This window comes from Xenopus laevis, chromosome 8S (genome assembly GCF_017654675.1).
Source record: "Xenopus laevis strain J_2021 chromosome 8S, Xenopus_laevis_v10.1, whole genome shotgun sequence".
Taxonomy (NCBI): domain Eukaryota; kingdom Metazoa; phylum Chordata; class Amphibia; order Anura; family Pipidae; genus Xenopus; species Xenopus laevis.
In genome coordinates, this window is record NC_054386.1 from 68,195,642 (window position 1) to 68,211,906 (window position 16,265).

Genomic DNA, 16,265 nt, shown 5'->3' on the forward strand with positions numbered 1-16,265 from the left:
TTGACCCATATTGCCATAGGGGAAGTCTATGTGTATTTCATATAGGTGGGATTGTCACCTGAAATGTAACAATTCATATTAACAAGTGCTGCCTTTTATGTGTGAGTAACTGAAGTTTTGTGCTCTCAATGAACTATAATGGGCTGCAGTGTATGGCTGTTTCTACTGTTTTGTCACAGCTCATTTTCTTGAGAAAGAAAACAAAACTCTATATACAGAAATAAAAACATGAAACATAAGGGACAGTTCCGTGCATGACTGTTGGTGGATGTTGGAAGCTGTAGTTCTTGCCAGAAGAAGGGCTGAAAGTCTGAAATGTTGTTACTAGAGTTTATCCAGCTGTTTCAAGGGTGAATGTTTTCTCCAAGGACTCATAGAGGAAGTGGAGCATTGCACTAAGGCCCTTCACATGTGACCTCTGTATCTGTAACTATGCTAATCAGTTTCCTTTGGCTCTCTTGCTTTCTCTCTCATGTACTGCATGCTTCTGGGGTTAAAGTCTGATAAATCACCAAGCCAAACCTGTTCTGTCAGGTGGCTGTTGAGATCTAAGCTAAGGAAAGATTGCGTACTGCTGATGTGTTTGTTATTTTGCAAGTTCCATTGAACTGAAAGCAGGAAGGAAAGGAGCCGATGCTCCGTTGCTCAGTCTGCAGGTAGGAACTGATTTTCACTGATACTTTCCTATATCCAGCATGGCAGCTGTCTGTATATCTCTTATTTTAAGGGGATTGTTCACCATTAAATTAACTTTTACTATGATGTAGAGCAGGGATTCCCAACCTTTTGAAGCCATATGCAACATTCAGAAGTCAAAGTATTTGAGGAGCAACACCAGGGTGAAAAATGTTCTTGGGGTGCCAAATAAGTGCTGTGATTGGCCATTTGGTAACCCCTATGTGGACTGTCAACCTACACTGAGACACTGTTTTGCAGTGCACCTTGGAGAGCAAAATGTTGCTCACAAGCTACTGGTTGGGGATCACTGATGTAGAGAGTGATATGCTGAGACCACTTGCAATCATTTTTAATTTTTTATTACTTGTGGTTTTTGCGTTATTTAGCTTTTTATCCAGTAGCTCTTCAGTTTGCAATTTCAGCAATCTGGTTGCTATGGTCCAAACTACTCTAGCAACCATGCATTGATTTGAATAAGAGACTGAATATGGATAGGAGAAGGTCTGAATAGAAAAATGAGTAATACAAAGAGGCAATAACAATAAAGGTGTAGCTTTAAAGAGCATTTGTTTTTAGATGGGGTCAGTGACCTCCATTTGAAAGCCAGAAAATGTCAGAAGAAGAAGGCAAATAATTCAAAAACCATAAATAATTCAAAAACCATAAAAACTAAAACATGGACAATTGAAATGTAGACATTTTAGAACATACTAAAAGTTAATTGCAGCATTTTAGTTAAAGGACAAGGAAAGTCTAAAATAGAATAAGGCTAGAAATGCTGTATTTTGTACACTAAACATAAGCATGAACTTTCTGCACCACAAGCCTAATCAAACAAATAATTTATGCTTTCAAAGTTGGCTACAGGGAGTCACCATCTTGTAACTTTGTTAAACATCTTTGCAAGACTAAGACTGTGCACATGCTCAGTGTGGTCTGGGCTGCTTAGGGATCGTCATAAACAAAGTGGCTTGAGTTCTGCATGGCTGGTAAGTAAGACGGGGGCTCCCCCTGCTGTTCATACGTATGATTGTTTCCGTGCTCAGCAGTTAGGGACCATCTGACAATTCCTATCCACAGTAGTAAATGAAGGGAGAATTTCACTGCATACAGTCAGGTTTCTTATAAAAACAGTATAGTATATTGGAGATAGGTTTCTTTTTCATTAAAGAACGTAAAAACTGGATTTTATTTTTTTGCCTTTCCTTGTCCTTTAAGTACTCAGCTCCAATAAATTTTGTAGAATACAGTGATTCATTCAGCTATGATATGTGCATAAAATAGACTATTTACCTCCAGGGAGTCCTAGATCAAAGCTTTAGTTTTTGGGGTGGAACAGGACCTAGTGTATAAGAGGGATTCTGCTATCAGAAACCACAATAATATCCTTCAGTTAAAGAGGCCCCCTAAAGTTTTGTGCCTAAGTGCCACTCTTGCTCAGACCCCAGAAGCAATTGTATTCGTTTAATGACACTGCAAGACTACATATGCAATGAAATCATTAAGTTACTGTTGCTTTATGACTGCTAGGACCTGAATAAACCATTGAATGGGTACAATAACTGGTGCATTTCAGGACATCACATCCCAGGAGTGTTTTCTACACTGTACACTCGGTACACTATGTAGATCTTGCCAGATATTGGATGAGGATGCTGGGAGTTGTAGAAAGTTGCCTGCCTCAGTTGTTGTAGATCTCAAATCTAATGCACAATTTAAGAATGGAGAATCTTTTTATCTGTGGTTGGTGATTAAAAGATCATTGGTTCCTTATATTTAAACCAAAATACATTTGATCAGGGGAATAACCCATATTACAGAGGAACAGCAAATCAGACAAGAATGAAGAATTGATAATTGTCCTGCGCCCTCTTCTAAGTGATTGGTGCATGCACAGGACAGACCATGCACATGTGCTAATTGCATAGGAGAGGGGGTATCCTTCTCAGCTGTGCCTCCGTATTTACCCACAAGTAACTAACTGTGGACTGAGGGGATTTTAAAACAAAGTTTCTCTATAGACTGACCCCCATTGGCACATGCCTTTATAGAAATGACAGTCTTGGGAATAGCTAGTTTTGATGACAGAATCTTGAATACTAGGCTCCATATGAGTATTAAGATTAGGAAATAAACAATAAAACAACAGTAGCTGTTCTAAAAAATATTTTGCATGAAATAAAAATAAATCTAAATAAATTAGCAATTTAGGCCCCCTGAGATTATCATGGGTTAAATAAAAGCATTCCTCCCACTTTTTAACTTTTTGTGTCTGTTTTATAAACAGAATGCGGAAGTAACCACTGGTAAGGAAGGAGACACTAAAATTCCCTCTTACTTAAGATGACGGCTTGAGATCAGAAAGTCTGTGGTACTCTATCAAATGACCACTAAATATATCCATGTATCTGGGTTAGATCTATACTGGCATGGAAGAAACAAGGGCACCCACATGGGCCAGTACTGGAGAATCTGGGGAATTTCAGAATTCTTACTTTGGAAACAAAAAAGGAAACAATGTTTGTAGACAAGAAAACCCAAAGACCAGTTCTCCCAGGTTACGGAGGACAGAAAGTGCCAACAGGACCCCATCACCCGCTACAATATCAAGAAGGAAAAGAGGCGTTAGAGGGAGTATGTGGAGCACTGCAGGGTCCTTGCCTCTTAGAGGAGCATCCATAGCTGCATCTAATTTTGATATTATCGATGGACCAGAAGAGCAGGTACTGGATTCAGCTGTCAGCAGCTTGGTACTGGATCCTAATGAACATGCATGGATGCTGATTGCTGCAGAGGGCAATTTTGATGAGCTAAAGGAATTTTTATGGCTGGATCAGAGCCTTTTGTACAAGAGAGACTTTGTTACTGGTTACTCCATCATCCATTGGATGGCTAAGCATGGCCACCATGAGGACCTGATCAAGGTCATGGACTTTGCTCATGCTAGTGGACACACCATGGATATTAATGTCCGTGACAGTGGCGGACTTACCCCTCTGCATATCGCTGCCTTGCATGGTCATGTCATGGTTGTGAAGGTGCTGGTTGGTGCATTCAATGCAGATATCCATGCTAGGGACCACAATGGGCGCAAGCCCTGGCAGTATCTAGGACCAGGCACTGCAAAGAAACTTCAAGAGCTGCTGGGATCTCCTGAGGAAGAGAGTTATGCATTAGCTGCAATGAATGTGAATAATAATTGCCACCCCAAAAATCTTCAAGTGTGTGATGAAACAGATGCTGCCCCAAAACTCACGGTTGCCGTAGCACCTCTACAAAACCTTTTCAAAAGCGCCTACAGTTTTCTGAAGAAATGGTAACGACTGACTATTTCACAGACACTTTATTTAACAAGCACAAATAATTCTCTGTATTTGCACTATTCTAGCACAGCCTTTAGCAGTGAGCATTGCAAGGTGAATTCATTATGCACGGTACTCAAAAAACTGTTAATGATTTTGTGGCAGACCCACCTCAATATTATACAGTTGAGTTTAGTGAAAACCTCTAATGGTTTAATTAAGCTCAGTTTTCTGCTTCATTGTGTTTCACAAGTGCTTTACATTTATTACAAAAAGCTGACTTGAAAGTTCTACACAACTGAACATGACAATTTTTTGGATTGCAAATAATACAGTTGGATTTATGTTTTGAGTGTTTTTGGATTTGTATTTAGCTTGGCATTTGGCTGAATCTTTTGTGGAGGATTCAGTATATGGCAAATCCAATAATGGTACAATCTGGTACATCCTCACTTCTAAGTTGTTTTTTCCCCCACCACAAATAGACTTAATATGGTTATGGTGCTACTGTCCAATGAGAAGACTCTGATTATAGTTGACAAACACTGAGCAAGATTGCTTACATTTATTATCAAAAGGAAACATTGAACTAAAACCCACAAATTAGCCATGTTCATCTTTAAAAATTAAAGCAATAACCATTATAGAGTTTGCCCATTCATTGTGTAGGCCACCTCTAAATTTTAGCAAGACATATAAAAATGCTTTATAATTAGACTATGCTGAACTCCACTAGAGATATGGTAACTTTTTAAATATTCAGAAAATAATAACCATTAAGCAATACACATATTTAATACTTTTTATCTTCCAAAAATGTGATGATGTTGTTATTCAAACACACACTGTACAAATACAGAATTGATGTTTTGCCAATACTCAGGGAACACTAGGGCACAGTGCAAAGTTTATTCTTACCAAAGAAACCCAAGGTGTGTATGTAGGCGTGGAAGGACAAGGTGGGGCATGAAAGGTATTCTTTGCTCAGGTCACATTAAAATGTTAATATTTTCCTATTGTGCTAGTCTAACCTAAAGCCACACACATTTTTTAGTATCCTTTTCTCTTCAATTTATTTTTAATCCTTACCAGTGGGTTCCAAACTCATCCACCCTTTATGTCACTTGCCAGGCTAAAATGTACTTCCACATAAAATCTGTACCTTGTCAGTAACTTTCAGCAACCAATTACATTTCGCTTTTATTATTTTACTTGCAGCAGGATGCGCAAATCTAATCAGTTATTGGGTTTCCATTGCACAGTAAATAAGTCCCAGTTCAACATTTGAATCTCTACAAGAGCAGGATTTCTGCACCCAGATTAACAGTGGATGGAGAACTAGGGAATATGCTGATTTAAAAAGAAAAATCTTACAGTGAAGTTTTTATCAGGCTGTGCAAATAAATGAGTGTGCCTTATCACGCCTGAAAGCACTTCCTGTTGGCACACCCTGCAGAGGAAATGCTCAAGTTCCTCATTTTAAGGGTCTTAAGTAAACATTACAATGTCTATTTAAAATGTAAATTTCCTAATATGAAATTGAAATGCTATGTTCTGAATAAAATAGACTGAGCACACAAAGGTATTCTCTATTCCTAAGCAACAGCTACATTACATAATAATTTGCCCTTATTTTCTAATATGAAGCAGATTTGTTGCTGCTTGGAAACCTTTAATTTGTTGTCATAGTTTTTTTTTTTAAAGCAAAGTTATATATTTTATTGACTGCAAGGCTATGGTGACCTCTTGTATATGCCAGACTAGTTGCATGTAATCTGTTTGATGCATGCATCCTTCTACTGTACAGCTGTGCAGAATATTTTGGTACTTTACAAAAATCTTTTTTTAATAAACACTATTTGTATTTTGACTAGAGACGTTTGGTTTAGGTGTTTTTTTAGCAACCTCCTCAATGGTTAGAGTTCTGCAGAGGCACATGTGCTGGGATGGCATTGGGTCTGACCCCACAGGAGACATCAAAAATGCCCTTGTTGCCTTTCTTTATGTCAAATGAGGTGATGAATAACTTGAATGCTTGATGTTGCCTATTATTATTGTTTTTTTACAGAGATATAGTACACAATGTGCCCTACAGAAAACAATAGAATATTTCTAGTTGGCTAGCAGGGTTCTCCATCTATGCATACAGGTTTGTTATTTCTTATTCGTAAACCCAATACCCATAATGCTCCAATAATGATCTGCGGGCTGCTGCTGCCTGAGGCAGCAACCCTGATACCGCCCCCCGCGCTTAAAAGTTTAGCGTCAGAGTGGGTCAAAGGGGGCTGCATCGCTAGTGCAGCGTCCACGTACTGTGCTTTCTGCACTAGCAGAGCAGAATTTCCGGTTTAAAAACCCGAAATTCGTCTCTTAAAGTTACAGGAGGCTGCTTTCTGCCGCCCCTTGTAACTGACCATTCCCTGCCGCCTGAGGCAAGGTGCTCACCTTGCCTCATGGCAGGAACGGGCCTGGCCTTATCAGAAAGGTCCACCTAAATATGTCAAAAGTAATGCTGCTCTGAGTCCCCTGTCAAAATAAACACAGCATTTCTTTCCTTCTATTGTGTACACATGGACTTCTGTATCAGACTTCCTGCCTTCAGCAAGAGCATGCTCAGTTTGCTCCTCTCCCCCCCCCTTCTCTGCAGAAATCTGAGCCCAGAGCTATAAATAAACAGGGATTCAGGCAGGAAGTGATGTCACACCAAGCTAATATGGCAGCTGTTTTCCTAAACAAAAAGAGAGAGCTTCTAAAGCAGGGATCCCCAACCTTTTGAACCCATGAGTAACATTCAGAAGTAAAAGGAGTTGGAGAGCAACACAAGCATGAAAAATGTTCTTGGGGTGCCAAATAAGTGCTGTGATTGGCCATTAGGTTTCACATGAAGATTGTCAACCTACACTGAGGCTCTGTTTGGCAGAGCACCTGGTTTTTATTCAACTAAAACGTGCCTCCAAGCCTGGAATTCAAAAATAAGCCCCTGCTTTGAGGCCACTGGGAGCAACATTATATCAAAAAAGATGTGAGGACCTCCAATAATGAAGAAGCAATTATTTAAAAAATTGGAAAATTTACTAGGACATGAAGACCTAACGCGTTTGACATTGGGAGCAACATCCAAGGGGTTGGTGAGCAACATGTTGCTCATGAGCTACTGGTTGGGGATCACTGTGCTAGAGCTTTTTACTCAGGTATGGTAAAACATTCTACAGAATAAATATAGCATTCTAGTTTGCACTATTGCAGCTTATCTATTGGCAATAAATGCCTCCATAGCTTTCCTTCTCCTTTAAGCAAATCATTTCATATTTGTGAAGTCATTTACCTTTCTCAACAAAGCAAACAATTTTTTTTATATTTAATTTTGAAATCTGATACGGAGCTAGACATATTGTCAGTTTCCAAGCTGCCCCCAGTCATGTGCTTTGATAAAAGTCAGTCACTCTTTACTGCAAGTTGGAGTGATATCACCCCCCCCAAAAGCATCTTAACAACAGAACAATGGGAAGGTAACCAGATAGCAGCTCCCCAACACAAAATAACAGTTGCCTGGTAGATCTAAAAACAGCACTCAATAGTAAAATCCAGGTCCCACTGAGACACATTCAGTTGAGTAGGAGAAACAACAACCTGCCAGAAAGCAGTTCCATCCTAAAGTGCTGACTCTTTCTGAATGCACATGACCAGGGAAAAAGACCTATGATGGCCTCCTACACACCAATATTAGAACTAAATAAAATATTCTTGCTGGTTCAGGAATGAAATTTTATATGGTAGAGTGAATTATTTGTAGTGCAAACCGTGTAATTTAGGGAGCGCAGACATGCAAATTACACTATGGGCACTTCCCCTGCTGTTTGTTTTTATAGAAGAGAAGTTTTGGCACCTGCTGCTCGGGATTGACCTGATATGCTTTCCCCATTGCTAATGGTCTGTAAGTAGGTAATTCTGTTGCACAACCAAAAATGAGGACACTCCACCCCGATTCCTTTGCAAGCAGTTCCCCTTGGGAGTTTTATACTCTGGCAGTCTAATACTATGTGTGTTGGAACTTTTAAGATTCATTACATAGATATATGCAATTGCATGAGAATTGACTCCACTTTGAACAAAAAGATAACCGTGGTATGTCTCATTTCCCAGGAACATCTGAGTACTGGGGAGTTTTCTGAACAAAGATTTTTAGTGAAGCAGTATTCAGTTGTATGAAATTAAATCAAATGTGAAAACTGGCTGTGCAAACATTTGGGTACCCTTGTAATTTTGCTAATTTGAATGTATGTAACTGCTCAATACTGATTACTGGCAACACCAAATTGGTTGAATTAGCTCATTAAACTTTGAACTTCATAGGCAGGTATGTCCAATCATGAGAAAAGTTATTTAAGGTGGCCAATTACACGTTATGCTACTGTTTGACACTTCTCTGAAGAGTGACAGCATGGGAATCCTCAAAGCAACTCTCAAAAGATCTGAAAAAGATTATTCAGCATCATGGTTTAGGGAAAGGCTACAAAAAAAACAGTCAGTTTCAACTGTAAGGAATGTAGTCAGGAAATGGAAGGCCACAGGCACAGTTAATGCAAAACCCGGATCTGGCAAGCCAAGAAAAATACAGGAGCAAGCCACAGATATTTTGGAGCAAAGTGCTTTGGACTGAAGAGACAAAAATAGTTATTTGGTCATAACAAAAAGCACTTTGCATGGCAGAAGAAAAACTGCATTCCAAGAAAAACACCTGCTACCTACTGTCTAATTTGGTGGAGGTTCCATCATGCTGTGGGGCTGTGTGGTTAATTCAGGGACTGGGCCCTTGTTAAAGTCAAGGGTCGGCTCTACACACATCGAAATCTACAAAGGCTGGAAAGATTTTGTATGGACGAATGGTCAAAAATACAGCCATCCAGAATCCACACTCATCAAAGGTGTCTAGAGGTCATTAGATTTGCAAAAGGAGGCTCAACTAAGTGTGATGTAATCTCTCTGTTGGGGTGCCCAAATTATGCACCTGTCTAATGTTATGACGCATATTGCATAATTTTCTGTTTTCAGTTCAGTGACTAGTTATGACCATTAACTTAACTAAACCTGCATTAAAGTAATAAATGCACCATATAAAACATCCTCCAGCATACTGCAAGGGAACTTGCTTGGGAAAAGAGCACACAAGGAGATAGTATAGAACCTAAATGAACATAAAAGACTGAGAACAGATGACATTTTCATTTATTTGCAAATAGTTACATCAGAAACTGCCACATAACAATGACTTGAGTGACAAATGCAGGTTTTCAGAAGGAACCCATTGACTCTCCGCCATCCTTGTGTAACTACAGTTTACAGGCCAAGCTTGGTCCTTCTCCAGTGTCTCCTCTTTGAGTTGTATCTGTGGGAAGAAACAAAAGTAGTTATAGGTAACAATAAATGGTATTGTGGTTTAAGATTTTCATTGTCAACACTGATACTACGGTGATTAAGAACTGCTAATAAGCATGGAATGATTACTTATATCTTAAGCATAGCGAGCATATACATATATCCAACACCTGCAATGCAGTCAAATGTAATCATTTGGCAAGGCTGCTTAACTACTGAGGGACCCCTTAATATATGTGACAACTGGAGACCACACTTAGAGTCTGGGGTGTCCCTCAGCTAGATGGATTTTCAGTCTGATAGACTGGGGAACAGCACCATTCCATACATGGCTAATTGGCTGCTCATTTAGTTAGTTGCCTGCTGATGCCAGGGCAACTAAGGAAAATATTCAGTGTGGGAAAAAAAAACCACATTGAAAGAAGGCATCAAAATCATTGCTATCCCATTCAATAATGTTACTCTGCAGAAAACTCAGCAAAAAGACATATGAATGCATTAAATCTGTCACTTACAGAATATATTAGCAGAAAAAGTACAGATCCTTGAAGCTAATTGGCTGTTGATGTCAGGAAACAATAATTTCTCCTATGTTAAGGTGAAACCAAACAGTCTGACATCTTTACTCTCAGCAGGATAATGACAGCAATTCCATAGAAAGAAGAACTGTAATTGCAACCTGCTTTGGGTTATAGGTACACTCCAAAATAACAGCGGGACCTTGTATTCTTTAAGCAGGGAAACATGACAAAATGTAACTACTATTTAAAAAAAAAAAAAAAAAAAAAAAAAAAGCAGCTTACAAAAGCTCTACACTCTTGCACAACTAGTGTCATTTGTCAGCATAGTTGTGTATATTCTTATGAATAAACTGGGCCATAGCTGCTATGATTGGCCTCTGGTGGTTAAGAAGCAACAGATCTGCATTGAGGGCCCAATTTACTACCTTTGACCCCCAACTTACATTCCTCACAATGGAGGAAACCCTTCACTCCCATAACCCAACTAAGCTTACTTCAAGTTTATTTCAAAACCTGCTTTTGACGCTGCAGCGGAACGGTAGTCTTCCCATACCAGAACTCACCCACGATAATTGGCGAGAAGAAAACAAAAACTGCGCAATCTCCAGTAAAGATAGTTTAATAACAGTATAAAACCTTTCACTATCTTTACATCACACCATTAAGGTTTCACCAGATGGCCCACACCCGACACACCACTGCCCCAAACGTGAAGCAAGATCCACTAATTTCTTTCACATCATCTGGTCTTGTTCCCACATTTCCAGGTTCTGAACAGCAGTTCAACTAATCTAGCCTTCCCTACTGTACTAGCACCTTGTTTGTTAGGAGTCAGACAGCATAACTCGACAGTATAACAGACTAGGTTTTAGATTATTCTTATTCTATGCAAAAAAAAAAAAAATAATAAAATAAAATATATGTGGCCATGAACTGAATGGGCCCCTCCTAGTCTACTTTGAGAAATTTTAATACAGTCATTCCTTTATATAAACTTGTAAATCCAATGAATAGATGTGGATACAATAAAGCGCAGATTGTCTGTTGCAAAATGTGCTTTTATTTACAAACACTACACACTGTGTTTGTGAATAAAGGCACCTTTTGCAGCAGACATTCTGCGCTTTATTGTATCCACACCTATTCATTGGCTTTACAGATTGACTGCTTTGGATGGAAGCAAGGTGTTCAGGATACTAGGGTAAAGGTACTAGTATCTCATTGCAAGAAAATTGAACTAAACTAACTATATTAGAAATATTTTTTATTTTGCACAGCCTATTTACCCAGTTTTTATTTTTACACTGAACTGTTCCTTTAAGTAGACTCTGCACCCATAAATATATTTTTTTACAGAATTATGCAAAGTCTTTTGTCCCCTATAATGTATTCACAACACCTCACAGTTGATTGTTCACAATGATCTGACACTGAAACATGCTTGTTTGTTAAATATGTCTCACCACATTAAATATTAGCAAGAGATTTAGGCTAATGGGGAGTGTTTTGATGAAAACAGAACTGCCCCCACCTTGTGTCTCATAGGTTTATATTGTATAGCGCTCTGTTTACCACCGCTGTCAACCCGTATTTGTGTAGGTCACACATCTGATGTATACAGTCTTCTATCATACAGTGTGTTGGAATATTTTGGAGCTTTATACAGTAGTTACTGCATAGAAGTCAGACTCTGAGCTGCTACAGTGAGTAAACCATGGGGCCCTTACAAACGTTATATATATTTCTACATGTGTATAAAGAGCCCAGGACACTGCTTTATTTCCCTACATTTCCCAAGCAAAGGTGCTGCACACACTGAATATACAAAGGACATACCTGATCTTGTTGCCTGTTTTCATGCGGATCCACTGTGGGATGGGTCTGTTCTGTTTCTGCTTCTTTGCAAGAAACCTCTTAATTTTGAATGTCTTGTGGGACGACTGAAAGAGAAAATATTTATGGTATAAATGCAGAGGTTTTACATACACTATAACATACACTGCATAGTAACAAGCTCTGCTGTCAGCCAGGCCCCCATAAACAAACTGATTTGATAAAGAAAATGGTTTAAGTTCACTTTAATATTAGTCAAGACTGACTTTACAATAGGGCTTTTCATGGTTTGATAAATAGTCTTCCTATTCTGCTTTCCCATAAGGGAGTATAAACAAACGCTCATTGGCTCATGTGTGGAAATAAGATTTATTTGCTTATTGTTCTGAATTGGTCCTCTACAAGCCATAATTTGGACTTTCAAGCCATTACCTGGTAACTAAGGTAAGCGAGACCCTATCAACCAAAGAACCTAAAATTCCTAACTGGGGTGTTGTACAATTAAATTTAAAAACCAGAACAAAAAAAACCAAAAAAAAGCCCAAACATTGATTGTCTTCATTTTTAGTAAAGCAGGTGAATTTCCCCTTTAGCTTACACCCTATGTAATTTACTTAAAGGGGTTGTTTACCTTTGAGTTAACTTTTAGAACGATGTAGAGAGTGATATACCGAGACAATTTGCCATTTGTTTTTGTTTATTATTATTTGTGGTTTTTGTGTTATTTAGCTTTACATTCAGCAGCTCTGCAATTTGCAATTTCAGTCATCTGGTTGCTAGGGTCCAAGTTACCCTAGCAACCGTGCACCAATTCAAATAAGAGACTGACATATGAATAGGAGAGGGTCTGAGTAGAAAAATGAGAAATAGAATGTAGCAATAACTATTTGTAGCTTTACAGAGAATTTGTTTTTAGCGGGGGAAAGAGAAGAAAAAGCCAATTAAAAAGTAAATAAAGACCAACTGAAAAGATGCTTAGAGCTTCTAGAACAGGGATCCCCAACCCTTTGAACCCGTGAGCAACATTCAGCTGTTAAATGAGTTGGGGAGCAACACTAGCAAGAAAAAAGTTGTTGGGGTGCCGCATAAGGGCTGTGATTGGCCATTTGGTATCCCCTATGTGGACAGTCAACCTACTTGAGGCTCTGTTTGGCAGAATATGGGGTTTTTATGCAACAACAACTTGCCTCTAAGTCAATAATTCAAAAATAAACTCTTGGTTTGAGGCTACTGGGAGCAACATCCAAGGGGTTGGAGAGCAACATGTTGCTCGCGAGCTACTGGTTGGGGATCACTGTTCTAGAACATACTAAAAAGGACACCCTTTAGAGCAGAACTAGGCAATAAAGTACCATTTAAAGACCAAGCAAATCTAGCCACACTGGGTGTAAAAATACACAACACTGGCAGCGCCGAGGGACATTTCACACACACACACACAACATTGTCCCCCGGAACTTTAGGTGCGACTGAATCCCCTTGGAGGAACAAATACCCCTCATATATTCTCATTAGCGGGACTCACAGCTATTACACCCTTATAATAAGCTTTCTAAACCCCGGCAAAACTGCTATACAGTATTTATGTCCAACCCTCCCCAAAAAGGCAACTGTCCGCATAATAATCACACGGAGAAGGAGGACACAGTCTAAAGAGCGTAAGAGCGGCGGTCCGCTAGTTACTGTGTATCCAGCACGGGAGGATGAGTTTGGATTCACTCACCATGGTGAACGGCTGCAACCCTAGCACCACTATGGCCGCTGAGAAAGAGAGAGAAGGAAGTGGCAGGGCAAAGGTTACGGCGTTGGAATCATAGAGAGCGACAAAACCCCGGCAAATCCGAGTCTGGAAAAGAAACAGCTCCCCCCGGTGGAACGTAATGACATCAGCATAAAGCCGTGCTTAGCCAATCGCATTGATCACGGAACAGAGACATTATTGAATTATTATTAAATGGAGAAGCGCTGTATGGCGAGGTCATTTTGGGAAGGTGTTATGCAGGCACAAACGGCGGTGGTGTGTTTTTAATCCCCTAGCCCCACTGTTTAGTTTTGTTAAGCAGTATGTATAACGCATACCTTTATTATTCAATCTCCCTTCTTAAATTCCACAGCCAGGTGTTGAGGTGATTTTGGAAAGTAATATGAATCAAAGTTTTGGCCCGCACATATCACTGCACTAGTTTAGGGCTGGCACAACACAGCAAGTACATCCACCACACCAGAAAGTGATTAATTTATGGGTACAACTACAAACTGGAGTAGGACTAGAGCTGCCAGTGGCTAAACCAGAACAAAGGGGGGCAGGGCAGATAGCATTGGGGGTGGAGCCAGGCCCGGATTTACAAATGGGGCGCCCCTAGCCCATCTCTGCTCATCTCCTCCTCTCCATCCGCATTTCCCTCAGCAACCCCTCCCCATCTGCCTACCCTTCTGCTTCCCCCTTCACATATCTCTTCCCCTCCACATAGGGTTGCCACCTTTTCTGGAAAAAAAATACCGGCCTTCCTATATATTTATCTTTTTTCCCTATAAATAACATTGGGATCAACCATAGTTTTTACCGGCCAGGCCGGTAAAATACCGGGAAGGTGGCAACCCTACCTTCGCATCTCTCTCCCCTTCCTGTCTGCTTCCCCCTTCGCGTCTCCCTCCCCTTCCCCCTCAGCTTCTCTCTCCCCTTCCCATCTGCTTCCCCCTTCACGTCTCCCTCCGCTTCCCCCTCAGCTTCTCTCTACCCTCCCCGTCCGCCTCCTCTTCTGCTTCCCCCTCCCCTTGTGCGTGCGTATATACGCATATCTTGAATATGCAAAATTGCACATGAGCAAATGACTTTAATTCGGCTGGGTGGCATGCCGCCCCTGAATTTCTGCTGCCCTAGGGCCGGGCCTTTGTGGCCTTTCCACAAATCCAGGCCTGGGTGGAGCAGTGATGACATAAAAAGCAGGCACAATGAAGTAAGTGGCGTTATGATGCCAGGGAGAGGATATTGCATCACTTAGACGCAATTGGCTGGATTTCCATCCAGTTTTCTCAATGTTGTTAATCGGACAGAAAGTTTTGATGTCCACTTCAAAACCACACTGGTGGCAACCCTACCTCTTGTCTATATTCTGCCTGGTGCGTAAGCCCAATCCTTTAATTACAGGTATGGGATGTGTTATACAGAAATCATTTATCCAGAAGGCTCTGAAATACAGCAATGCTAATTTAGAAAAACTATTTCTTATTTTTGATTGTTTTGCTTTTTTTTCTGTAATAAGAACTTAACCTCACTTGATAATTCCTTTATTGGCCAGATTATTGTTCTTTTTTCACAAGGCTGAAAACGGAACAGAAACTTGAGACTCGAACAGGCATTAGAAAAATCGAACTGTTCAGGTCAAAACCAAACAGGTGGCAACCCTAAGTAGGACTGCCAGTAGGTGACACTGCAAAATATTTGAATCCCTTGACATTTGCATAGGGTCGCCATCTAGCCGGTATTTTACCAGCCTGGCCGGTAAAAAAAATAATGGTTGATCTCAATCTTATTAATAGGGAAAAAATATAAATATGCAGTAAAGGAATTTTTTTTCCAGAAAAGGTGACAACCCTTAAAACAACACGTCCTTATCACAGCTGCCACAATTCACACTTTTTGTTTCCAGTTTACCCCCCTCATCCCATAACCCCTTACTTTTATTATGGTGCCAGTTCTTTCCAGAAGGATAGACACGTATTGCATGGAAAGTCTGATTTAGTTTTGTTTGCAATTTCCTAATTTCTGTTACAGTTGTGTTCAGAATAAAAGCAGTGTACTTTAAAATTTTAATAAAGCTCAAAATCATTATAATAGCTTTTATTTCCATACATGCAAATGCGTTGGGAACACTGCACATTCTATTCCAAATCAAAACATGAAGAAAAAATGATCAAATTCGTTTTATTCCTTTACAGAAAGTGAGGAAAAGGGAATATTAGGTTGTTCAAAAAATAGCCGTGTCTGCATTCTTCTTTACAATCTCATTCACTGTATAAACTGAAAAATGTTTCAAGATTTTGCTTTCCTTTGAGTCAATGGGGGACGTCTGACAAACTGTCTGTGGCTTCTAGACCCAAAAAGAACAATCTTGCTTTCATCAGACAACAAAATGTTGTGGCATTTCAATGTGGCCAGTCAATGTGTTCTTTGCCAAATTGTAACCTCTTCAGCACGTATTTTTTTCCAATAATGGGACTTTGCGGGCGCTTCTTGCCAATAGCTTGGCTTCACATAGGCGTCTTTTATTTCACAGCTAATGTTAGATCTTCCTGGAACTGGTCATTATCTGAGTCTTTGTCATTTTGGCTATTCTTCTATCCATTTAAATGGTTGAAGTCGAATCTTTAAAGAGACAGTACACGATAAATTTCAATATTCAATTTTGTTTTCAAATTTGAATCGAATTTGGACTATCCCCTAGTCATACATATTGACATGGTTTTCTGACAGTTTGGTGTTCCATCTCGTGGATGTGATTGTCTGAGGTCCTGATACTTTTGGTGACATAATGTACATGTATAGGTAATACCC

The 16,265-nt window shown here is 39.8% G+C and overlaps 2 protein-coding genes and 1 non-coding gene across 3 annotated transcripts; 1 reads left to right on the top strand and 2 right to left on the bottom strand.

Annotated features, from left to right (window-relative positions):
- Positions 1 to 377: 377 nt before the first annotated feature.
- Positions 378 to 5,855, top strand: LOC108700139 (ankyrin repeat domain-containing protein SOWAHD). The gene is made up of 2 exons (XM_018233045.2): positions 378 to 656; positions 2,966 to 5,855. The coding sequence occupies exon 2, from the start codon at positions 3,108 to 3,110 to the stop codon at positions 3,996 to 3,998; it is 891 nt and encodes a 296-aa protein (XP_018088534.1). The 5' UTR covers positions 378 to 656; positions 2,966 to 3,107; the 3' UTR covers positions 3,999 to 5,855.
- A 3,333-nt stretch (positions 5,856 to 9,188) lies between these two features.
- rpl39.S (ribosomal protein L39 S homeolog) lies at positions 9,189 to 13,482 on the bottom strand. The gene is given in 3 exon segments (NM_001171665.2): positions 9,189 to 9,366; positions 11,714 to 11,817; positions 13,434 to 13,482. Coding segments are annotated over 3 exon segments (156 nt in total). The 5' UTR covers positions 13,437 to 13,482; the 3' UTR covers positions 9,189 to 9,317.
- Positions 9,914 to 10,042, bottom strand: LOC121397860. The gene has a single exon (XR_005963976.1). It is a non-coding gene; the product is annotated as a small nucleolar RNA SNORA69 (small nucleolar RNA).
- Positions 13,483 to 16,265: the final 2,783 nt, after the last annotated feature.